Source organism: Bufo bufo, chromosome 4, assembly GCF_905171765.1.
Source record: "Bufo bufo chromosome 4, aBufBuf1.1, whole genome shotgun sequence".
Taxonomy (NCBI): Eukaryota; Metazoa; Chordata; class Amphibia; order Anura; family Bufonidae; genus Bufo; species Bufo bufo.
This window is the reverse complement of record NC_053392.1, coordinates 376,340,846-376,365,602: the sequence shown is the minus strand read 5'-3', so window position 1 is coordinate 376,365,602 and position 24,757 is coordinate 376,340,846. Positions and strand designations below refer to the sequence as shown.

Here is a 24,757-nt window from a genome sequence, read left to right as displayed (position 1 = left end):
ATCATACCGCTGATCAGCCGATAAACAAGGAATCGCTCGTTTGTCGGCTGATTTGTATATTTTATCAGGATGGAAGATGTACAATTATCGTCAGCACATCTCACCGTGTAATCAGGAATGTGCTACCGATAATCGATAGAAGTGAATGAGGGAGGAATGACTGTGGTAGTGATCATTCCTCCCCAGTCACTTTGCATTAGCCTGTGTAATAGGCTGATGCAAACAAGCGCTGATTAACTTTTTTTTTATTTGCGGCCCCTTTAAATAGTGCGATGTGACAATGTGGCCCCCAGACCAAAAAAGGTTGTGCACCCCTGGTGTATACTGTCTATTTCTGCGTAATGATGAAAATGACATCTGCTCTACTAATCAGTATTATTCACTACTACTTTAGTTTCCAATTACTAGTTACTTTATGATTCATATTATTATCACCGCTTCACCATATAGATCAAAACATTACACCCGTAGTGTGATTTAGGAAAAAAGGGAAACCCCATGGAAACTCAGTGGAGAGAAAGGTCAGACTACCCTAAAATCCACATAATGTGAGAGAGCGAACGATTCTCATAAGTTAAGAAACTTCTCTGAAACGTGTCACTTATCCCAGTAAGTATTTAAAAAAAGGACTAAAGAGCTAGGCTAGGTTATCTTTAAAAGGGGTTTTCCAGGAGTAATATATTGATAACCTATTCTCAGGATAGATTATCAATATCCGATGAGTGGGGTTCCGACCACCACCACTCAGCTATTAAAAGGGGGTGCGGCACTCTGGTGATTGCCGCGACCTCCTCACAGCATATCGAGCACAGCATCATTCCTTTCATAATGGCTGTGCTTGGTATTGCAGCCCAGCCCGGACTCCACTGATCAGATACTGATGATGTAATCCTAAGGATAGATCACCCATAATCTGCTCCCTAAAAAACAGCATTTAACATAATGTAACCAAATATTTTAAAAAATGTAAACCTGAATGACACAACTAATGACAACACATCTGCAAAAATAATTATCAATGACAGGTCATCATGGGTCACATGCCAGTGTTAAAATTTGTCACTCCAGTAGATATCTATAAATAGACGTGTGGAAGCCTTATAGTGTCATCACAGCCAATGTTCCACTCCTTGCATTAATATGAAAGCTAGAGATGAGCGAATTTCTTGAAAATTTCATTCGGCTGATTCGCCGAATTAAAAAAAAAAAAATTGCTTTGTGACAAATTACTTTGCCACAAAGCGCATTTTTTTGTAAGTAGCTGCGACAGCGCCGCCCCCATCATTGTACCCCTCAGATGCCGTGTTCATACATGATCAGTGTGAAATTAACATTTAAAAAAAACATTACATCAAACTTACCGCATCCATTTGCGCGTGACTGGCCGGCTGCCATCTTGCTTGAAGATCTCGGCCGAAATCACTTGTGATGCAATATTTACGTCATCACGCCGGCCGGCGTGATGATGTAATCTTGTGCAGCATGGGGTTTTGTCTGAGATCTTCAAGCAAGATGGAGGCTGGCGGCCCTTCGTGCGCAAATGGAGGCGGTAAGTTTGAATTTCAGGATTAATTGATTCGCTGACACGAAGCACAAGGAAATTCGGCTTCTAGGTGAATCGAATAATTCCTGAAATTCAGATGGAATTCCACTTCGTGGGATTCGATTCGCTTATCTCCAGGGCCGTCTTTACCAAGAGGCAAAAGGGGCAGCTGCCCCGGGCCCAGTTGCTCCTGGGGGGCCCAAGGCAGCTGCCTCTTGAGCCCTGCTAGCCACTGCCCTGGGTGTCAGGCTGTCAGCTCTACCAGGATTCCAGGCATCATGATCGTACTGTGTTAAAGTTGTGATTTAGGACCTTAATGACATCATCACCATGTGACCAGTAACCTAGCAATTACTGGTCACATGGCTATGAGGTCATCACAGGTCCTGTGGAGTGTTGCAGAAGTTAACTGTGGAGCTTTTTTGTGTGAAGATTACATCAGAAAAAGGTGACAGGGGCTGTTATGTTAATATACTGTAAACTACTGTATAGTGGGGTGCTGTATACTGTGTGGGGGCCTGTATACTGTGTGGGACTGTATACTGTGTGGGACTGTATACTGTGTGGGGGCCTGTATACTGTGTGGTGGGCTGTATACTGTCTGGTGGGCTGTATACTGTGTGGTGGGCTGTATACTGTGGGGGGCTGTATACTGTGGGGGGCTGTATATTGTGTGGTGGGTTGTATACTGTGTAGGACTGTATACTGTGTGGTGGGCTGTATACTGTGGGGGGCTGTATACTGTGTGGGACTGTATACTGTGTGGGGGGCTGTATACTGTGGGGGGCTGTATACTGTGTGGGACTGTATACTGTGTAGTGGGCTGTATACTGTGTGGTGGGCTGTATACTGTGGGGGGCTGTATACTGTGTGGGACTGTATACTGTGTGGGACTGTATACTGTGTGGGACTGTATACTGTGTGGTGGGCTGTATACTGTGTGGTGGGCTGTATACTGTGTGGTGGGCTGTATACTGTGTGGGACTGTATACTGTGGTGGGCTGTATACTGTGTGATGGGCTGTATACTGTGTGGGGGCCTGTATACTGTGTGGGGGCCTGTATACTATGGGGGGGGCTGTATACTGTGGGGGGGGGCTGTATACTGTGGGGGCCTGTATACTGTGTGGGGGCCTGTATACTATGGGGGGGGGCTGTATACTGTGGGGGGGGGGCTGTATACTGTGAGGGCCTGTATAGTGTGGGGGGCTGTATAGTGTGGGGGGGCCTGTATAGTGTGGGGGGGCTATACTGCTGTACTGTATACTGTGGGGGTCTGTATAATGTATACTGAGGGTGCGGTATAGTGTGGAGTGCTATACTGCTGTACTGTATAGTGTGGGGGGCTGTATCGTGTATTGTTTGGGGTGCTGTATACTGTGAGGTGTTGTATACTGTGGGGTGCTGTATACTGTGGGCTGCTATACTGCTCTACTATATACTGTGGGGTACTGTATAGTGTGGGGTGCTAAACTGCATACTGTGTGGTACTGTATACTATAGGGTGCTATACTGCATACTGTGGGTTGCTGTATACTATAGGGTGCTATACTGCATACTGTGGGGTGCTGGGGTGCACTGGAACACTAGGGTGAGCCGAGCCCTGGTCTCCTTCCTGCAGAGTGGTGCCCACTTCCAGCCTGAGCCCAGCTGCCCAGAGCACTGATCCTGAGCCACTGGAGTCTTCAGAACTGGAAGTATTTACAGTAATTCACTGTACTCTACCAGATGTGTGGATTTTTTGTGTGTGTGTGTTGTGGTGGAGGGCGTAATTGCCTGCTAAGGTGTGGGAAAGCGGGATCCAGGGGGCCCAAGTAAATTTTTGCCCAGGGTCCAATCAATATTAAAGACGGCCCTGCTTATCTCTAATGAAAGCATTCATTCTCCCTGTAGGAAGGCTATATTTTAAAGATGCCCAAGATGCATACTGTACAAGGTTATTTTCAGGATCTGGAGCTCTGCCAAGCTTGTATGTCCATGACAGCTGGTTTTGTCGCACAGGAATATAAGCTATCCAAAAAATGTATATCAAACATAAAGCACCATGTCCATATAATCCTCTGTACTGATCCGAAAGAATGATCACTCTGCCGGACTATTATAGCTGGTATAAATTTTGAATTCAGGAGCTTATAGGGTCCCATAGGAAAATATCATAATTGTTGAACTTGCTTCTTGCACACGCATCATCATATCAGCACCAGTGATGAGCGGCAGGGGCAATATTTGAATTTGCGATATTTCGTGAATATTTGGGCGAATGTTCGTCATATATTCGTAAATTTGAGAATTCGTAATCTCCTGTCATGATTTTCTTCATTGCAAAAGTCGGCAATTGGAACATTTGCGATAAAAATTAGCGATACGAAAAATTTGCGATCAACACTACTCCTAAAGTCAAAGATATTGCAGCCTTCTCATTGGCCCACAAGCAAGAAGCAGTGAGGGATCATGGGTACTGATGAAAAAAAAATCTAGAATATTCACAATTACAAAGATATAGCACTATATTCTAGATAAGCGCGATTTCTCGTAGTGCCAATATTTGCAATAAAAATTAGCGTTTCGAATATTCGCACTCAACACTAATCAGGACCAGCGCTTGTTTGCGCAATTGTTCAATTTCTTATAGAACTGACCATGAATTCTTTAAGGGAACATTGGCTGCTTGCCCCCTTCTGTTAAAGAAGACCTGTAACTAGAGTTGAGCGAACACCTGGATGTTCGGGTTCGAGAAGTTCGGCCGAACTTCCCGGAAATGTTCGGGTTCGGGATCCGAACCCGATCCGAACTTCGTCCCGAACCCGAACCCCATTGAAGTCAATGGGGACCCGAACTTTTGGGCACTAAAAAGGCTGTAAAACAGCCCAGGAAAAGAGCTAGAGGGCTGCAAAAGGCAGCAACATGTAGGTAAATCCCCTGCAAACAAATGTGGATAGGGAAATGAATTAAAATAAAAATAAAAAAAATAAAAATGAACCAATATCAATTGGACAGAGGTCCCATAGCAGAGAATCTGGCTTCACATCAGCAGAGAATCAGTCTCTTCAAGCCATAGCAAAGAATCTGGCTTCATGTCAGCAGAGAATCAGTCTCTTCATGCCATAGCAGAGAATCTGGCTTCATGTCAGCGCAGAATCAGTCTTCATGTCATAGCAAAGAATCTGGCTTCATGTCAGCAGAGAATCAGTCTCTTCATGCCATAGCAGAGAATCTGGCTTCATGTCAGAACAGAATCTGTCTTCATGTCATAGCAGAGAATCAGGCTTCACGTCACCCACCACTGGAACAGGCCACTGTCACACATTTAGGCCCCGGCACCCAGACAGAGGAGAGAGGTCCCGTAACAGAGAATCTGGCCTTATGTCAGCGCAGAATCTGTCTTCATGTCATAGCAGAGAATCAGGCTTCACGTCACCCACCACTGGAACAGGCCACTGTCACACATTTAGGCCCAGGCACCCAGGCAGAGGAGAGAGGTCCCGTAACAGAGAATCTGGCCTTATGTCAGCGCAGAATCTGTCTTCATGTCATAGCAGAGATAAGGCTTCACGTCACCCACCACTGGAACAGGCCACTGTCACACATTTAGGCCCAGGCACCCAGGCAGAGGAGAGAGGTCCCGTAACAGAGAATCTGGCCTTATGTCAGCGCAGAATCTGTATTCATGTCATAGCAGAGAATCAGGCTTCACGTCACCCACCACTGGAACAGGCCACTGTCACACATTTAGGCTCCGGCACCCAGACAGAGGAGAGCGGTCCCGTAACAGAGAATCTGGCCTTATGTCAGCGCAGAATCTGTCTTCATGTCATAGCAGAGAATCAGGCTTCACGTCACCCACCACTGGAACAGGCCACTGTCACACATTTAGGCCCAGGCACCCAGGCAGAGGAGAGAGGTCCCGTAGCAGAGAATCTGGCCTTATGTCAGCGCAGAATCTGTATTCATGTCATAGCAGAGAATCAGGCTTCACGTCACCCACCACTGGAACAGGCCACTGTCACACATTTAGGCCCAGGCACCCAGGCAGAGGAGAGAGGTCCCGTAACAGAGAATCTGGCCTTATGTCAGCGCAGAATCTGTCTTCATGTCATAGCAGAGAATCAGGCTTCACGTCACCCACCACTGGAACAGGCCACTGTCACACATTTAGGCCCAGGCACCCAGGCAGAGGAGAGAGGTCCCGTAACAGAGAATCTGGCCTTATGTCAGCGCAGAATCTGTATTCATGTCATAGCAGAGAATCAGGCTTCACGTCACCCACCACTGGAACAGGCCACTGTCACACATTTAGGCCCAGGCACCCAGGCAGAGGAGAGAGGTCCCGTAACAGAGAATCTGGCCTTATGTCAGCGCAGAATCTGTCTTCATGTCATAACAGAGAATCAGGCTTCACGTCACCCACCACTGGAACAGGCTACTGTCACACATTTAGGCCCAGGCACCCAGGCAGAGGAGAGAGGTCCCGTAACAGAGAATCTGGCCTTATGTCAGCGCAGGATCTGTATTCATGTCATAGCAGAGAATCAGGCTTCACGTCACCCACCACTGGAACAGGCCACTGTCACACATTTAGGCCCAGGCACCCAGGCAGAGGAGAGAGGTCCCGTAACAGAGAATCTGGCCTTATGTCAGCGCAGAATCTGTCTTCATGTCATAGCAGAGAATCAGGCTTCACGTCACCCACCACTGGAACAGGCCACTGTCACACATTTAGGCCCAGGCACCCAGGCAGAGGAGAGAGGTCCCGTAACAGAGAATCTGGCCTTATGTCAGCGCAGAATCTGTCTTCATGTCATAGCAGAGAATCAGGCTTCACGTCACCCACCACTGGAACAGGCCACTGTCACACATTTAGGCCCAGGCACCCAGGCAGAGGAGAGAGGTCCCGTAACAGAGAATCTGGCCTTATGTCAGCACAGAATCTGTCTTCATGTCATAGCAGAGAATCAGGCTTCACGTCACCCACCACTGGAACAGGCCACTGTCACACATTTAGGCCCCGGCACCCAGACAGAGGAGAGGTTCATTCAATTTTGGGTTGCCCCGCAATATAATGGTAAAATGAAATTAAAAATAGTATTGAATGAGGAAGTGCCCTGGAGTAGAATAATATATTGTTAAGGGGAGGTAGTTAATATCTAATCTGCACAAGGGATGGACAGGTCCTGTGGGATCCATGCCTGGTTCATTTTTATGAACGTCAGCTTGTCCACATTGGCTGTAGACAGGCGGCTGCGTTTGTCTGTAATGACGCCCCCTGCCGTGCTGAATACACGTTCAGACAAAACGCTGGCCGCCGGGCAGGCCAGCACCTCCAAGGCATAAAAGGCTAGCTCTGGCCACGTGGACAATTTGGAGACCCAGAAGTTGAATGGGGCCGAACCATCAGTCAGTACGTGGAGGGGTGTGCACAGGTACTGTTCCACCATGTTAGTGAAATTTTGCCTCCTGCTAACACGTTCCGTATCAGGTGGTGGTGCAGTTAGCTGTGGCGTGGTGACAAAACTTTTCCACATCTCTGCCATGCTAACCCTGCCCTCGGAGGAGCTGGGCGTGACACAGCTGCGTTGGCGACCTCTTGCTCCTCCTCTGCCTTCGCCTTGGGCTTCCACTGGTTCCCCTGTGACATTTGGGAATGCTCTCAGTAGCGCGTCTACCAACGTGCGCTTGTACTCGCGCATCTTCCTATCACGCTCCAGTGTAGGAAGTAAGGTGGGCATATTATCCTTGTACCGGGGATCCAGCAGGGTGGCAACTTAGTATTCCGCACACGTTAAAATGTGGGCAACTCTGCTGTCGTTGCGCAGGCACTGCAGCATGTAGTCGCTCATGTGTGCCAGGCTGCCCAGAGGTAAGGACAAGCTGTCCTCTGTGGGAGGCGTATCGTCATCGTCCTGTGTTTCCCCCCAGCCACGCACCAGTAATGGGCCCGAGCTGCTTTGGGTGCCACCCCGCTGTGAACATGCTTCATCCTCATCCTCCTCCACCTCCTCCTCATCCTCGTCCTCCTCGTCCTCCAGTAGTGGGCCCTGTCTGGCCACATTTGTACCTGGCCTCTGGTGTTGCAAAAAACCTCCCTCTGAGTCACTTTGAAGAGACTGGCCTGAAAGTGCTAAAAATGACCCCTCTTCCTCCTCTTCCTCCTGGGCCACCTCCTCTTCCATCATCGCCCTAAGTGTTTTCTCAAGGAGACATAGAAGTGGTATTGTAACGCTGATAACGGCGTCATCGCCACTGGCCATGTTGGTGGAGTACTCGAAACAGCGCAACAGGGCACACAGGTCTCGCATGGAGGCCCAGTCATTGGTGGTGAAGTGGGTCTGATCCGCAGTGCGACTGACCCGTGCGTGCTGCAGCTGAAACTCCACTATGGCCTGCTGCTGCTCGCACAGTCTGTCCAGCATATGCAAGGTGGAGTTCCACCTGGTGGGTACGTCGTATATGAGGCGGTGAGCGGGAAGGCCGAAGTTACGCTGTAGCGCAGACAGGCGAGCAGCGGCAGGGTGTGAACGCCGGAAGCGCGAACAGACGGCCCGCACTTTATGCAGCAGCTCTGACATGTCGGGGTAGTTGCGAATGAACTTCTGCACCACCAAATTCAGCACATGCGCCAGGCAAGGGATGTGCGTCAAACCGGCTAGTCCCAGAGCTGCAACGAGATTTCGCCCATTATCGCACACAACCAGGCCGGGCTTGAGGCTCACCGGCAGCAACCACTCGTCGGTCTGTTGTTCTATACCCCGCCACAACTCCTGTGCGGTGTGGGGCCTGTCCCCCAAACATATGAGTTTCAGAATGGCCTGCTGACGTTTACCCCGTGCTGTGCTGAAGTTGGTGGTGAAGGTGTGTGGCTGACTGGATGAGCAGGTGGAAGAAGAGGAGGAGGAAGCTGAGTAGGAGGAGGAGGAGACAGGAGGCAAAGAATGTTGCCCTGCGATCCTTGGCGGCGGAAGGACGTGCGCCAAACAGCTCTCCGCCCGGGGCCCAGCCGCCACTACATTTACCCAGTGTGCAGTTAGGGAGATATAGCGTCCCTGGCCGTGCTTACTGGTCCACGTATCTGTGGTTAGGTGGACCTTGCCACAGATGGCGTTGCGCAGTGCACACTTGATTTTATCGGACACTTGTTTGTGCAGGGAAGGCACGGCTCTCTTGGAGAAGTAGTGGCGGCTGGGAACAACATACTGTGGGACAGCAAGTGACATGAGCTGTTTGAAGCTGTGTGTGTCCACCAGCCTAAATTACAGCATTTCATAGGCCAGTAGTTTAGAAATGCTGGCATTCAGGGCCAGGGATCGAGGGTGGCTAGGTGGGAATTTACGCTTTCTCTCAAATGTTTGTGAGATGGAGAGCTGAACGCTGCCGTGTGACATGGTTGAGATGCTTGGTGACGCAGGTGGTGGTACATCCCATGTTTGCTGGGCAGCAGGTGCCAACGTTCTTCCAGTAGCGGAGCTAAAACAATACAGATTTGGTTAAATAGAGATGTGAGGCCTGTTTTTTTTTTGCGCTGTGTGACAGGTATAGGTTTAATCACAGAATCAGATTTCTATCAGCACGCTAGCGTGTGTCTTAGGTTTTTCTGAATGACACTATCACTAGCTTCAATGTAAGATATTCTGTTTAGGATAGATTTCAAGTAGGCCTCAAATACCAGAAACTAGTTATTTTGAGAATGGCAAATTTGGGAATGGTTTTTCAACCCAGTAAAAAAAGTGTGCTTTACGGTCACTACAAATAACTTGACCAGCTAAAACAGTAGAGATTTGGTTAAATAGAGATGTGAGGCCTGTTTTTTTTTTGCGCTGTGTGACAGGTATAGGTTTAATCACAGAATCAGATTTCTATCAGCACGCTAGCGTGTGTCTTAGGTTTTTCTGAATGACACTATCACTAGCTTCAATGTAAGATATTCTGTTTGGGATAGATTTCAAGTAGGCCTCAAATACCAGAAACTAGTTATTTTGAGAATGGCAAATTTGGGAATGGTTTTTCAACCCAGAAAAAAAAGTGTGCTTTTACGGTCACTACAAATAACTTGACCAGCTAAAACAGTAGAGATTTGGTTAAATAGAGATGTGAGGCCTGTTTTTTTTTGCGCTGTGTGACAGGTATAGGTTTAATCACAGAATCAGATTTCTATCAGCACGCTAGCGTGTGTCTTAGGTTTTTCTGAATGACACTATCACTAGCTTCAATGTAAGATATTCTTTTTGGGATAGATTTCAAGTAGGCCTCAAATACCAGAAACTAGTTATTTTGAGAATGGCAAATTTGGGAATGGTTTTTCAACCCAGAAAAAAAAGTGTGCTTTTACGGTCACTACAAATAACTTGACCAGCTAAAACAGTAGAGATTTGGTTAAATAGAGATGTGAGGCCTGTTTTTTTTTGCGCTGTGTGACAGGTATAGGTTTAATCACAGAATCAGATTTCTATCAGCACGCTAGCGTGTGTCTTAGGTTTTTCTGAATGACACTATCACTAGCTTCAATGTAAGATATTCTTTTTGGGATAGATTTCAAGTAGGCCTCAAATACCAGAAACTAGTTATTTTGAGAATGGCAAATTTGGGAATGGTTTTTCAACCCAGAAAAAAAAGTGTGCTTTTACGGTCACTACAAATAACTTGACCAGCTAAAACAGTAGAGATTTGGTTAAATAGAGATGTGAGGCCTGTTTTTTTTTTGCGCTGTGTGACAGGTATAGGTTTAATCACAGAATCAGATTTCTATCAGCACGCTAGCGTGTGTCTTAGGTTTTTCTGAATGACACTATCACTAGCTTCAATGTAAGATATTCTTTTTGGGATAGATTTCAAGTAGGCCTCAAATACCAGAAACTAGTTATTTTGAGAATGGCAAATTTGGGAATGGTTTTTCAACCCAGAAAAAAAAGTGTGCTTTTACGGTCACTACAAATAGCTTGACCAGCTAAAACAGTACAGATTTGGTTAAATAGAGATGTGAGGCCTGTTTTTTTTTGCGCTGTGTGACAGGTATAGGTTTAATCACAGAATCAGATTTCTATCAGCACGCTAGCGTGTGTCTTAGGTTTTTCTGAATGACACTATCACTAGCTTCAATGTAAGATATTCTTTTTGGGATAGATTTCAAGTAGGCCTCAAATACCAGAAACTAGTTATTTTGAGAATGGCAAATTTGGGAATGGTTTTTCAACCCAGAAAAAAAAGTGTGCTTTTACGGTCACTACAAATAACTTGACCAGCTAAAACAGTACAGATTTGGTTGAATAGAAATGTCAGGTCTATTTTTTAGGCGCTGGGTGACAGGCTCAACTTGCCCCTGATGTAATATATGGCCAAAAAATAACCACACTGTTGATGGTTAAATGCACTTGGGTGACACAGGCTCACCCTGCACCAGATGTAGTATATGGCCAAAAAATAATCAGACTGTCGATGGTTAAATGCACTTCGGTGACACAGGCTCAGCCTGCAGCTGATGTAGTATATGACCAAAAAATAACCAGACTGTTGATGGTTAAATGCACTTCGGTGACACAGGCTCAGCCTGCAGCTGATGTAGGATATAGCACAAAATAACCACACTATCGATGGTTAAATACACTTGGTGATAGCTTGTGCTGGCGCACCACAAGTCACAAAATGGCCGCCGATAACCCCAGAAAAAAAGTGATCTAAAAACGCTCTGGGCAGCCTCAAAAAAGTGAGCAAGTCAATAATAGCACTTCAATGATCCACAGCTGCAGATCGATCACAGAATGAAGTCTTTTGGAGGAGTTAATCTGCCTAATCTCACCCTAACGTCGCAGCTGCAACCTCTCCCTATACTGATCATAGCAGAGTGACGTGCGGCGCTACGTGACTCCAGCTTAAATAGAGGCTGGGTCACATGCTGCACTGGCCAATCACAGCCATGCCAATAGTAGGCATGGCTGTGATGGCCTCTTGGGGCAAGTAGTATGACGCTTGTTGATTGGCTGCTTTGCAGCCTTTCAAAAAGCGCCAAGAAAGAGCCGAACAACGAACCCGAACCCAGACTTTTATACAGTTCGGGTTCGCTCATCCCTACCTGTAACCTCTTCTGACATGCCTGCTTTAGCAACTACTTGCATCCCCCTGAAATAACTATTATGGAGCATCTATTCTTATGATTCTCCTGCTATTTCTTTATTGTTCCTCCTAAAATTTATGAATGTATTGCTAGCAATCTGCAATGAAGGTCCAACTAGGTGTTACTAATAGGGAGTGTGTCCCTGCACAGTCTGACACTGGCAGCACTGATTGGATAGTTTCAGACTGTGCAGGGACACACTCCAACTGGAAACAGCCACCTGGACCTTGATTGCAACTTGCTAGTGCAGTACCCTACACCTGGTGGTATCTATAATCATATATAGTTATGTACAATGAAGTTATGGTTGGCAAGAACAAGGCTAACCACCCTGTTCTTCCCCTCTTGGTAGAAGTGGGCTGGTCCTGCTTCCTTATAAGAAGGGAAGCTTCAGTGTAGCTAGATAGAGGAGAAGAAGCACATGTGAGAGCTCCTACTCCTTGGAACCCAATATTATTCTCCTGTGAGACCAACACTCCAGAGAGATCAGCAAACTTAAAAATACTGCTTCCAGAAAGCATCCATGCGACAAGACAGCAGAATGATCAGCGAAATACAGCTTTACAGACACTGCTACAAGGTGAGGGACTATGGCTCAGACACCCATCACCTGATCCACCATTAGACCAGACAAATATCAAGCCTGAATCTTACAGTGGGCACCTATACCCACAAGTGCCTGCTAGTGCTAATAAGTAGCCATCCAACTTGCCGTCATTCCTCCTCATCTGGTGGCAAAAACTGCACTTTGTATTTATTGCTTCTGGATGTGCCACAAGTAGTGTTGGGTGCGAATATTCAAATAGCGAATTTCAATCGTGAATATCGCCACTTTGAGAATTCGTGAAGATTTAGAATATAGTGCTATATATTCGTATTCATGAATATTCTAGATTTTTTTTTCCATCTGAACCCATAATCCCTTCCAGCTTCTTGCTTGTGGGCCAATGAGAAGGCAGCAATGCCTTTGTCTGAGCTTAGCAACTTCCCTAGCAACCAATAGGAAAGTTGCCTACCCCTTACTATATAAGAAACTCCCCAGCAGCCACTTTCTGTAGTGTTTTGCAGATCTGAGAGAGACAGCAGTGTCATTGCTGTGCTCTGTGCTTTCCTGTGTCATTACATTAGATAGTTAGTTAGTTAGCTTATAAATATAATACAGATAGTTAGTGGGATATAGTCAGTGTAGGTTATATAGTGATATAGTGTAGCTGATAGGTTCCAGTGCAGGGTGTTAGGTAGTGTGATAGGTTCTGCTGTCCATACATACATGCTACAGACATAGTGCTGTGATATCACAAGTTCACAACAATGCTTAGTGCACCAATCAGTAATATGTAGTCAGATCTGCTAAAATGTGAAGTTGCACGTATTGCTCCAAAATATGCGCATCATTAGTGCTGATTTGCGCAATCACGAATATATTAGAGCACTCTATCAGCATATAAAGCTATTGTAATGTTCTGCCGTGCCAACCATTTTCTCCAGTCTCAGGAAACTTCTAGCAGCTTGAAAAATGTAGCAAAAGTGACCGACGCCTTTATCGCGTGCGCAATACGCGCATATTACATTGCCAATTTTCACAATCAAGAAAATAATGTCGAATTCTCGAATTTGCAAATTTATAAGGAATATTCGCCCAAATATTCGCGAAATATCGCAAATTCAAATATTGCCCCTGCCGCTCATCACTAGCCACAAGTTATATTTTGAACTAAGTAAAAAGAGACATACATTTACTTTTGACCTGATTCTTCAAACTACCTTTCTACTGCAACGACCCCCCAGGTAGCAGCGGCCTGAGGGAGGACAGAGCACCTCATCAGGACCACTACGACTCACTAGTCTCTTCTTTGGCTCGCAGCACTACCAATTCATACATAATTTCTAGCAGGAATGGCACAACATAGACTCATAAAAGTAGATGCATCAAAATTGATAAGACATGGGAGATGCAAGTAGGGCTAATAAAAACATGTCTCATTAACCCCTTCGCTACCAACGCCGTACATGTACGGTGCTGGAGCGATGTGTAAACATGGCGCCCGCTCGCATTTGCAGCGGGCGTCATAGCCAGGAGATCTCTGCTGTTTCATACAGCAGAGACCTACGGCTAATTACCGTGATCGGCAATAATGCTGAACGCGGTAATTAAAGGCTTTAGATGCCGTGATCAAGCAAGATTACGGCATCTAAATGCGCAAAAACCCGGGAGCTGAAGCTTCCGGGCTTGCTACCGATGCCTGGTGTGGCCAATTTGGGCATCGTTAGTTGTGCTGAATACTTTGAGCCTCACTGATGAGGTTGAAATTATTCATGCTGCAAATCTTATTTTGGCCACCAGATGGCAGGCCAGTATAAGAAATGAGCAAATTAGGGTTTAAATGTCAATTTTAAATCCCTGATAGAACAAAATCAAAAATTAAAAAACATTACTTATAGGCTCATATATGAGCTTAAAAATGATCACAAAAAATAATAAAAATGTTAAAAAATATATATAAAGTTTAACTCACCCCCCTTTCTGTATAATTAAAAAATAAATACCTAAATAACAATAAATATAAATATCACGGGTATCTTCACGACTGAAAACGCCCATACTATTAAAATATTAAAAAACATTTCCAATACGGCAAATGGCTTAATGGAAAAAAGGGTAAAAATGACCGATTTGCTATTTTTTTATTGCTTCTCTAAGACAAAAACAATTTATAAAATGTGATAAAAAATTCACACATACTCCAAAATTGTATCAATAAAAACGAAAGATTGTTCTGCAAAAAATAAGCCCCTAAACAGCTCAGTAGACATAAGTTTAAAAAAGTTATGGGGGTCAAAATATGGTGATGTAATAATTTTTTTTTTTATCAAAGTGTAAATGTATTTTTACACTATTTAGATATAAAAAACCTTAACATATGGGTATTGTTGTAATCGTACTGACCCAAAGAATAAAAATCATGGGTCAGTTTTGCCGTAAACAAAACGCAGTGGAAACAAAACCCGAAAAACTGTGGAGGAATTGAATTTTTTTTCCAATTCCACCCCATTTGGAATTTGTTTACCGCTTCCCACTACATTTTATTCAATAATTAATAGTGGCATTAGAAAGTACAACCTGTCCCTTTAAAAAAATAAGCCTTCATACAGCTATGTGACCGGAAATATAAAAAAGTTATGGCTCACAGACATTATGGAAGAAAGAGGCAGCTGAGGCCTGTTTGGTTATGTGGTACTTGACTGCAGCACACCCGTGCTCCAAACACCCCACAACAGCGCAGTGTGATGGTACACCAAAGTAGATGTAACAGCCCTGTGGTGTCTTGTAGGGTCATTGCAGAATTTAGGTAACATTCAGACAAATGAAGGTGACAAATCTATGATCAACCAGCCAGGCCAAAGCCATTAGGATGTGGTTTATACTGTAAATGATGAACATGAATGAGATGTTCAGTCATGCTTTCTTTTAACACAAACAGCAGATGAAACATCATGCAAAGTTCTGAACTGTACCGCAATGCTTCATCTGGATTAATTTGAGCTTTCCTAAATGCAAATAACATGTGCTGAGAACTTCTAGTTCTGACCTACAGAAACCTAGCTCGTCCAATGATATCACCCTTACTCAATCACCAGATGCTTATTTGTAAAGTCTGATTGCATGAAATGTTAAAAGTCACTACAAAACTGTCTTAATCCAGGTTTTAAGGCTGAATTCTTAAAGAGACATTTGAAGAGGTTGTCTGAAATAATTAAAAATATTGCCAACTGCTACAATGACTTAAAAAAAAAAAAAAAACACATCATATACTCACCTCTTACTCCAGCAACATCCTGTGGTCCTCTGGTACTCCCACTCCTGTTTCTTTTCAAACAGCTGTGACGTGTCTGGATATGGCATGTGACTGCTGCAGCCAATCACTGTCCTTAGCTGTAGACTGCTGAGAATAGTGATTGGCTGAAGCAGTCACTTGTTGTATCTAGAGCAGCAGAAAAGCTGGTGGAGCACCATCGAATGGTGGCTCTAAAGGGCCACCTGAAATCAATGGAGAGGTAGGTCGAGCATGTTCATGGCTCTTACTGCTCCATTCATCTCTGTGGGAGTTCCGGAAATAGCTGATTACAGTGCTTGACTATTTTGGGAACTCCCATAGAGATTAATGGAGTTCCCCTCTTAGTTTTCTCCTTAGTAGAAATCTGTTAGTCATCAACAGGTGGGTGCGGAGACCAGGAACATGAATTAGCTGGAATCTTACATTAAGCCAAACTTACATTAAACTGTAATCGATCAGCAGTGGTGTTACTTCACCAGATAAGTGACAGACTCATTTCAGCATGTCTGTCACTACTTTATGCTGCAGTGAGGGCAGCATAAAGGAGGAGACAGGTTCCCTTTAAGGAGTCTGTAAACTTTATTGCTTAGTGGCCCAAACCACCCTCGGTCTGATCCCTGCTCTAGTAAATTAACTTAAATTTGTTGAACACTCATCAAGAAATTACTGAAAAATCCACAACTTCTGCTTTATACAGTAGGTAATATTTAATTGTATATAATAAAGACTCTTACAGGGGAAAACAAAGAGTTAAGTTATACAAAGACACACCAAGCAAAAACAGCAGATGTCTAACACTGCAGGCCTCTTAGAAGAGTGTCTCTGGAGTTCTGATGGCCATCATTCCAGGAACATACCACATTCACCATGCCAAGAGAGGCACTTCCAGGCATTCCATCATAGCATAGATGTCAGCGGATAAATTATCATTTGTAGGGTTTGTCAAAACTGACAAGGCTTGTCTAGCTGGATTACCAGGATGTGCAAATAAAGTAAAACAGATTATGACTTTTGGGCGCATATAAAAACACCAAATTCACATTTTTATCTAGGTGTTAGGTTTCATGCACACAATCCTATTTTTGGCCCAAGTCCAATCTGCATTTTTTGTGGATCACACAAGTACTCAAGTATTCATTTCTACTGGTCGACTAAATATGCAGACAGTACACGGACGCCATACGTATGTTGTCTGCATCCATTATAGAACGTGCTGCAATAGTTTTCCCTATATCTAATTACTTTTCAATTAGAACTTAAAGGGGCTGTACAAGAATGGGCCGCTGCAGCCAATCATTGGCCGTGTCAGAGAACAGATCCCTTTGTGTCATGCGACTATTTGTCATAACGTAAAGGGAGCTGATTACCGCAGTGGCCAGTGATTGGCTATGGTGATATCAAACTGGATGTTGACATTGAGGGAGCCCAGCGGAGCATCGCAGATCTGGAGGAGAAGGAGCGGGGAGCTAGGACCGGAAGCATGTAAGTAATATTTCCTTTACAGGTCTGGCCAAATGGGGAAGGTGGGGGTTGCCAACACTAAACCTCAAGATGTCAGACACATTTAATGTGTATCAAAATAAAATAAACTACCAAAAAGTCTTGTAAAAACTCTATGAAAAGACAAGCAGCCTGCTCACTGAAGGATCAGATTACATCATCCTGTAGAAGTCTATGGAAAGAGGAGGTGAAAGAAGTGGAGGAGGAGTGAGAGAAAGAAAAGCAGACTGAAGAGAAACAGACATGATTCGGTAGATTCAGCAGCTGATACTTTTAATCTCACACCAAGTGCCTTATTCACATCACTAAAGTGCAGTACTTTTCTAGAACATTCAATATAGTGCTTCTGAGTGAGTGAGAGCCAGCTAGGAAGCAGAATATGCTTTCTCCACCAGCTTAGGGAGAACTGAAACTTATAGATGCAGCATGCAAAAGAGAAAACTGATAAAGCATGTCAGATAAGTCATAAAATGGTTATGTACAGTGCTATCACTCATGTATACAGTACATACACACAGCAGCTTGTTTTGAAACGTTATCTGCAAGTTTAGGTATGCTTTAACATTGTTGGTGGTCCTGTACCTTTGAAGAGTTATAAGTAGAGATGAGCGAATTTTTAAAAAGTTAGATTCAGCAGATTTGCCAAATTTTACAAAATAATTTGCTTTGTGGCGAATTACTTCATCGCGAAGCGCATTTTTTCGTAACGGTGCAATGACAAAGAGCTGCAAAAGCGCCGCAACCCTGTCATTGTACCCCTCAGGTGACGCGTTCATACATGATCACGGCATCTGAGTGTAAAAACAATGCGAAATAAAAAAAAAAATAATAATTTTTTAAATTTACTGCCTCCATTTGCTCGCAATGGACTGGCCGCCACCATCTTGCTTAAGATCTTGTGTGAAATCTCACACGGCGCGAGATTACATCATCACGCCAGCCGACATGGTGACGTCATAAATCACTGCACACGAGATTTCCGCTGAGATCTTCAATCAAGATGGTGGATGGTGGCCCGTTGCGAACAAAAGAAGGAGGTATAATTTTTTTTTTTTTTTTACACTATTTCAGGTTAAATTGATTTGCTAACATGAAGCACTAGGAAATTCGGCTTCGAGGCAAATCAAATTTATCCTGAAATTCGGATTGAATTCCACTCGTGGGATTCAATTAGCTCATCTCTAGCTATAAATATATTTACACTAATAAAGATAAACTAAAATGAGAAAACCCATAAAAGAGACATTTAAATTTTTATAATAAAGTGTTAGGAGACATTATATTACCTTTCCATACTTTTGTGCAAATGTCCCAGTAAGCAGCGAATGAAAAATGATTATTGTTTCATCCAGGTCCCAAACAAACACTCTCTGGAAATAAATATACCAGAATACAGATAAAACATATTACAATGAGTACATGAGTACAGTCCAAATGCTATAAGGTATAGTGCATATGGTATTACATATTACATATAAATTGGTGCTATATACAGTGCAGACCAAAAGTTTGGACACACCTTCTCTTTATTTTCATGACTATGAAAATTGTTAATTCACACTGAAGGCATCAAAACTATGAATTAACAGATGTGGAATTATATACATAACAAACAAGTGTGAAACAACTGAAAATATGTCATATTCTAGGTTCTTCAAAGTAGCCACCTTTTGCTTTGATTACTGCTTTGCACACTCTTGGCATTCTCTTGATGAGCTTCAAGAGGTAGTCCCCTGAAATGGTTTTCACTTCACAGGTGTGCCCTGTCAGGTTTAATAAGTGGGATTTCTTGCCTTATAAATGGGGTTGGGACCATCAGTGGCGTTGAGGAGAAGTCAGGTGGATACACAGCTGATAGTCCTACTGAATAGACTGTTAGAATTTGTATTATGGCAAGAAAAAAGCAGCTAAGTAAAGAAAAACGAGTAGCAATCATTACTTTAAGAAATGAAGTTCAGTCAGTCAGCCGAAAAATTGTGAAAACTTTGAAAGTAAGGGCTATTTGACCATGAAGGAGAGTGATGGGGTGCTGCGCCAGATGACCTGGCCTCCACAGTCACTGGAGCTGGAGCGCAGAGTGAAGGTAAAAGGGCCAACAAGTGCTAAGCATCTCTGGGAAATCCTTCAAGACTGTTGGAAGACCATTTCAGGGGACTACCTCTTGAAGCTCATCAAGAGAATGCCAAGAGTGTGCAAAGCAGTAATCAAAGCAAAAGGTGGCTACTTTGAAGAACCTAGAATATGACATATTTTCAGTTGTTTCACACTTGTTTGTTATGTATATAATTCCACATCTGTTAATTCATAGTTTTGATGCCTTCATAGTCATGAAAATAAAGAAAACTCTTTGAATGAGAAGGTGTGTCCAAACTTTTGGTCTGTACTGTATATATATATATATATATATATATATATATTAAGACATGCTTATATTTGGTAAGTTATAATGTCATAAATATATGTTAAGGGGTACCCAAAAAGATCTTCACCTTCCACTTGCATAAGCTCTGGCATGCTGACGAAGCGGAGAAGAGGTAATGCAAGCCAAAGGTACAGATAGCTGTGAGAAGCGTGACTGCACCTTCTGTGCATTGCATGAAGGTTTAGGTACCCTTTAAATAGTGGAGCCAATGTTGAAATGATGACATCATGCATTACATCATAACAAGTTTATAGCAAAAGCCACAGTGAGTTCTGTGATTTCAGTACCAGTTTTAGACAAAGTGTTGGCCTGTGGCAAAATGAAACGTTTTTCCCCAATTTCTGAAATATTGTAGTAATAGACTCCAGGATTTTGGGGTCATGGAATGTGGCTGAATGTAGAATGCCAGATAATATCTCTTTGGCTGTTCCATAATCAACTGCTGATTCTGCACCCTCTGTCCATGCCTTCAAAATTCTGTCAAGGTGATAGAGCACAATGTGCATACTCAGTTTGAGGATTCATGTTGCTGCTGCCAGTCAACCTAAACAAAAAGGAGCTCTTATAATGCTCTCTCGCATGTCTCGAAGGGTGCTTCTTTATGCAACCAATCCTGTTGTGTGCACTGTACATTCTAGGATGGAATTCTAACGATAATGTGAAGGCAGACATTTTTCATTTCTCACATTGATTAGCCCTAAACAAAACAAACTTCTATATTTTAATTAAATGAATTTATACTATTACTAAAACTATTTTTATTTTATTTTTTTCCCAGAGAATTCCTGTCTTGCATATACATGGTTGCATAATATTATTATATCAGACCATATAAAAAAAATAGGCCTCAAATCAGGAAATATTTATAAAAATAATGATACCCCAGACCAGAAAAAAATAAAATAAAATAAAAATTATATATAGTAATAATCTTCATATCTTCATCTGTGGTTAGGAATAGATCAATTAGTTGTAAAAGTGACCATACATCTTCAATAGTTGTAGTAATTGCTTAGGTTTGGCTGAACATGTATCTTTTGTCAATGGAGAGAGAAGAAAAGGTAGCTGCCAGAAACTTTTGGTGATGGCTTATCTCCAGGAAGAATAAGGGTACAACTACACGGTATGATTCTGGTTCAGTTGCAGCCAGCTGCAGTCAAGAACCACGGGGCTAACTAGGCCGCAGGTGCCTGATATTTAACTAATAAAGATTACACTGTACCTTTAATACCACGCGGCCTTTAAGAATTCAGACTGTCTATATACAGTGCGGTCTTCATTAGTTAAATATGCTGCAGCCTAATTGGCCCTACGTTTCTTGACTGCAGCTGACCGCGACTGGATCAAGACCATGCCGTGTGATCGTAAAGGATCAGGAGAAAAAATTTAATGCGCCCTATCCTTCTCTCTCCCAACATCAGGGTGGGATTAGAAGCTCCACATACACATTACATTTTGACTGGCTCTTCCAAATGAGGGGCTTTAGATCTTTTAGTCATTTGATGTACCATGTCAATCCAGGTTTCAATAAGGGTTGTGTGTAAAGAGCTGGGGAATGGGCTTATACATGGCTAGCTTTTCCCCCCATAGTTACCCCTTATTGGCAACAGCAAACAATAGACCTGTTGGATGCGGGAGACCGGTTGTCTAACTTTACTGACTTACCAAAAGTGTAGGTTTTACTTGGTCTAAAGTATCTAGAATATCAAGTGATTAGACTCTTTTTCTAAAATATTACTTACTGAGACAATTTTAATTCAAAGAGACAAAAAATAGCCATCAGACTAAAGAAAGGACTTGCTGTAAATACTAGATTAAAATTAACAACCCATGAGTAGCCAATTTGTGAAATTAGACTTAAAGGGGTTGTGCAATGTCTTAACATTGATGGCCTGTCCTCAGGATTGGTCACCAGTATCAGACCAGACTTATTCTATATTCATTTTCACACTGTGTATACATTTTTCCCCTCCATCTTTCAAGAAAATGATGTGTTACAGCAGCGGCTCAGCAATGCAGCTTTTTCGCTCTCCTGTTCCAGGTCTCGGTGGTGGCAGACCAACAGTAGCTACTGCTCTCTTTACCATTCAGGTGGGCACAACAGTTGGGGAAGCTCTGTCCCTTCACACAGGCTTGGCCTTCTTGCCAGCGTAGCCTCTCCCACCTTGCTCCCTCCTGTCTTAAAGGGCCAGCGCAAGCACATTCTACTCTTCACCAGCTTATGGCTGGTCACCTTGGGGTACTTAAAGCACCTTTCCCAGTGGGAGGATGCCTAGGCAATAGATTATTTAGCTTGCTGGTTTCTGTAAAGGTATGTTGTATCTATTTGTCTGCCCGTGTACCAACTTGTGACAAACTCCCCTCTTTTGAGGTGGCCACGAGTGCTTGGAGAGGACTACTTGCCAGCCTCTTACCATGTGATTATGGTCCCATGTTGAATGCACCGGTTTTGTGCAGAAAAGCCATGAGTACAGCCAGGCCAAAGAGACTTGTACTAACTTTTGAATTCCTGGTCTAATTCGTGCCATTTTGGGATGTGTTAAATGTCTATGTGTATTGTAAAGGGTGGGACATTGTATGTTTGAGTAAGTGATGTCTGTTCCATTGTCTCTCTGTGTGTATTGGCGATTGTCCTCTGTCCTGGAGACAACCGAGTTGAAATTCAATTGTCTATCAGGACAGAGGGCAATGTGTATTCCCCTGCCTGTGTTGATTATGTTAACCATGGTGTACCATAATTATATCACCGGCCGATGGGAGGAGTCTATGTGGGTTGTAACCTTTGTGTTATGGGTTAATGTATGTTTGTTGTGGGTGTCTCCCTTGCATGGAAGCAGGGGATAAAAGCAATTGTATTCTTTCAATGTGAGGCCTTCCAGTAAAGTATTTTTTAGCATTCAGCTTGGGCTAATGTATAGACTTATTTGGCGATACCGGCGATACCAGCGATACTAGCGATAATAGCGATTTATTGCTCTGTGGATTATTTGGCTGTGCTATTTCAAGGGGAGAAGGGAATACTAGACGGTGACACGGATGATACCGTCACACAACTTATGCTCTTTTCCTGGATATCGACCATCTTCTGCCTGACCTGACCTGTGCCTTGCCTCCATATTGACCCTTCACTGCATGCCTCTCTGACCTTGGACTGTTTATCGGATTACTTGTACTTTGTATGTCCTGACCTCGGCTTTTCCCTGACTACTGTTTTGCCTAATCGCTTGGTGCCCTGCCTCGATGTTCCTTGAGCATCGTGGATCAGCTTTCTATTACATAGAAACTACTTTAGGAGTTAGCAGCCTGGTGTCTCACTTACAAAAAAGTACTGATCCGTGTATAAGGGCTAAAAGGTGAAAACCATAGGATTAGCCCTAAATTAAATCTGTTGGTTGACACAGTGGTTCGACACCCACTGTTGTAACATCATAGTTGCAAAATGCTTCTACTGACCTCTCAAGAAGTATATCTTCTATGACATGAGATGGAAGCACCCACTGCTTTGATGTCAGAGATGAATGCTGTCAGCTACCTTTGTGTCAGAAAATATTTATCTAAAAACTCTGACCTGTCAATCTTTCATAGCCGTTTTCTTCTAAATGATTTCTAGGTTAATGAAGGAATTTTATTTTTGGGCAATTGTGTTGTGAATGTTATGTATGTGTCCACTCTCCTAGATAAAATACTAATCTGCCGCTATACTTGTACAAGACAGTGACATTGGACATAGCATTTCAGGTTAAGGTTTGTAACACCGGAAAGATTAAATAATTTCTACACTACCTTAGACAAGTGAATGTAAGAAATTATTTTTCCTGCATTTCTGGTATTAAATTTATGTATGCTTATGTCCAAAAGTATTGCCATTTGAGTATGGCAGTACGAAGTGGAAAGGAACTGATCGTTGCTAAGAACTGTTCTATTGAAGTGTATTAACTGTCTAAGAATGCAGCTGCTTTAGTACATAGACCACATTAAGTTTCACTACTATTTTAGGGCAGCAAGCGTTAAAAATAGTGTTTGCTTTAGCACATAACCACCTCAAGTGTTCCTCTTTGACCACTTTAAATGCTGGGATGTGTGACATTTGTTGGCTGGGTAAACCATGTCAACTGGTCAGCATTTTCATTTTAAGAGTCAAATCTCTTTATGAATCTAACTCTTATAATCTATGTAAAAAAGAAAGTTCCCACTTAAAATGCATGTATCTTGAACATAGTTAAGACATGGGACATACAAGTAAAATATAATTACTTAACTGGTACATTTTCTGCATTTGCCTTTGGTATACAGAGCTGTGAAACAAGTGTTTGCCCTTTTCACAATTTCTTCTATTTTTGCACATTTGCACATTTGTTACACTTCAATGTTTCAAATCAGTACACTCCTGTTAATATTAGACAAAGAAAACCCAAGCTAACACAAATTGCTGTTTTAAATAATGATGTTTTTTTGCTCTACCTAAATTTATTTGAAACTTGGGTGCAATTTCACTAGCCACACCCAATTCAGCACTGTTGAATCTAAGCATCACAAAAAAAAGCTCACAATGCCACAGGATAATGAGATTGAAATACATATATGAAATAATTGTCATTGAAACCTTCAGTCTGGAAAGGGTTACAAAAAAAGCCATTGCTAAAGTTTTGACACTCCAGTGAACCAGTGAGAGCTATTATTCACAAACAGACACAATTTAGAACAGTTATGAACTTTCCCATGAATGACTAGCCTACCAAAACTTCACCATGACTGCATCAACAATTTATCCAGGAAAAAAAGGATGAACATCTAAGGAACAACATCCCCCATTGTCTGCACATAATTCCACAATAACAAAGACGCTATGCCAAAATGGCATCCATAAGACAAAGGCTGGTCTTGAATTTGCCAAAAAACATGTAGCTAACCTCCAAGACTTTTGCAATAATATTCTGTGGACTGATTATGTCAATGGTGAAACTTTTTGGAAGACATGGGTCTCTTTAGATCTAGCATAAAGCCAACACCACATTCCACTATAAGAACATTATACCAACAGTGAAACATGATAGTGGTAGTGTGATGTCCGAGGCTGCTTTGCTTCTGCAGGAACTGGATGACTTGTCATAAATGATGGAATCATGAATTCTACTGTCTGTCAGAAAATACCGTAAAGGCATTTCTAGCTGTCAGTTGATGATCAAGCCCTCAAAAGCAGTTAAATTATGCAGCAGGGCAATGACCTGAAGTACACAAGCCAATCCACCTCTGAATGGCTCAGAAGAAACAAAATGAAGGTTCTAAGTTGAATCCCATTGAGATGCTCTATCAACTCTAAACTAGCAGTTCATGCCCAAAAAATACTTGAAACAT

General features: G+C 43.0%; 1 protein-coding gene across 12 annotated transcripts in view; it reads right to left on the bottom strand.

Moving 5' to 3' along the window:
- Nucleotides 1-24,757, bottom strand: part of EYA4 (EYA transcriptional coactivator and phosphatase 4) — a 390,423-nt gene that overhangs the window by 53,333 nt on the left and 312,333 nt on the right. For 11 of the 12 annotated variants that reach the window (XM_040429159.1, XM_040429163.1, XM_040429162.1 and 8 more), the window contains one exon: nt 18,267-18,350. The exons of the other annotated variant lie outside the window; for it this stretch is intronic. In XM_040429159.1, coding sequence (XP_040285093.1) covers nt 18,267-18,350 — 84 coding nt within the window. The remainder of the gene's footprint in view (nt 1-18,266; nt 18,351-24,757) is intronic. 12 annotated transcript variants of the gene reach the window in all.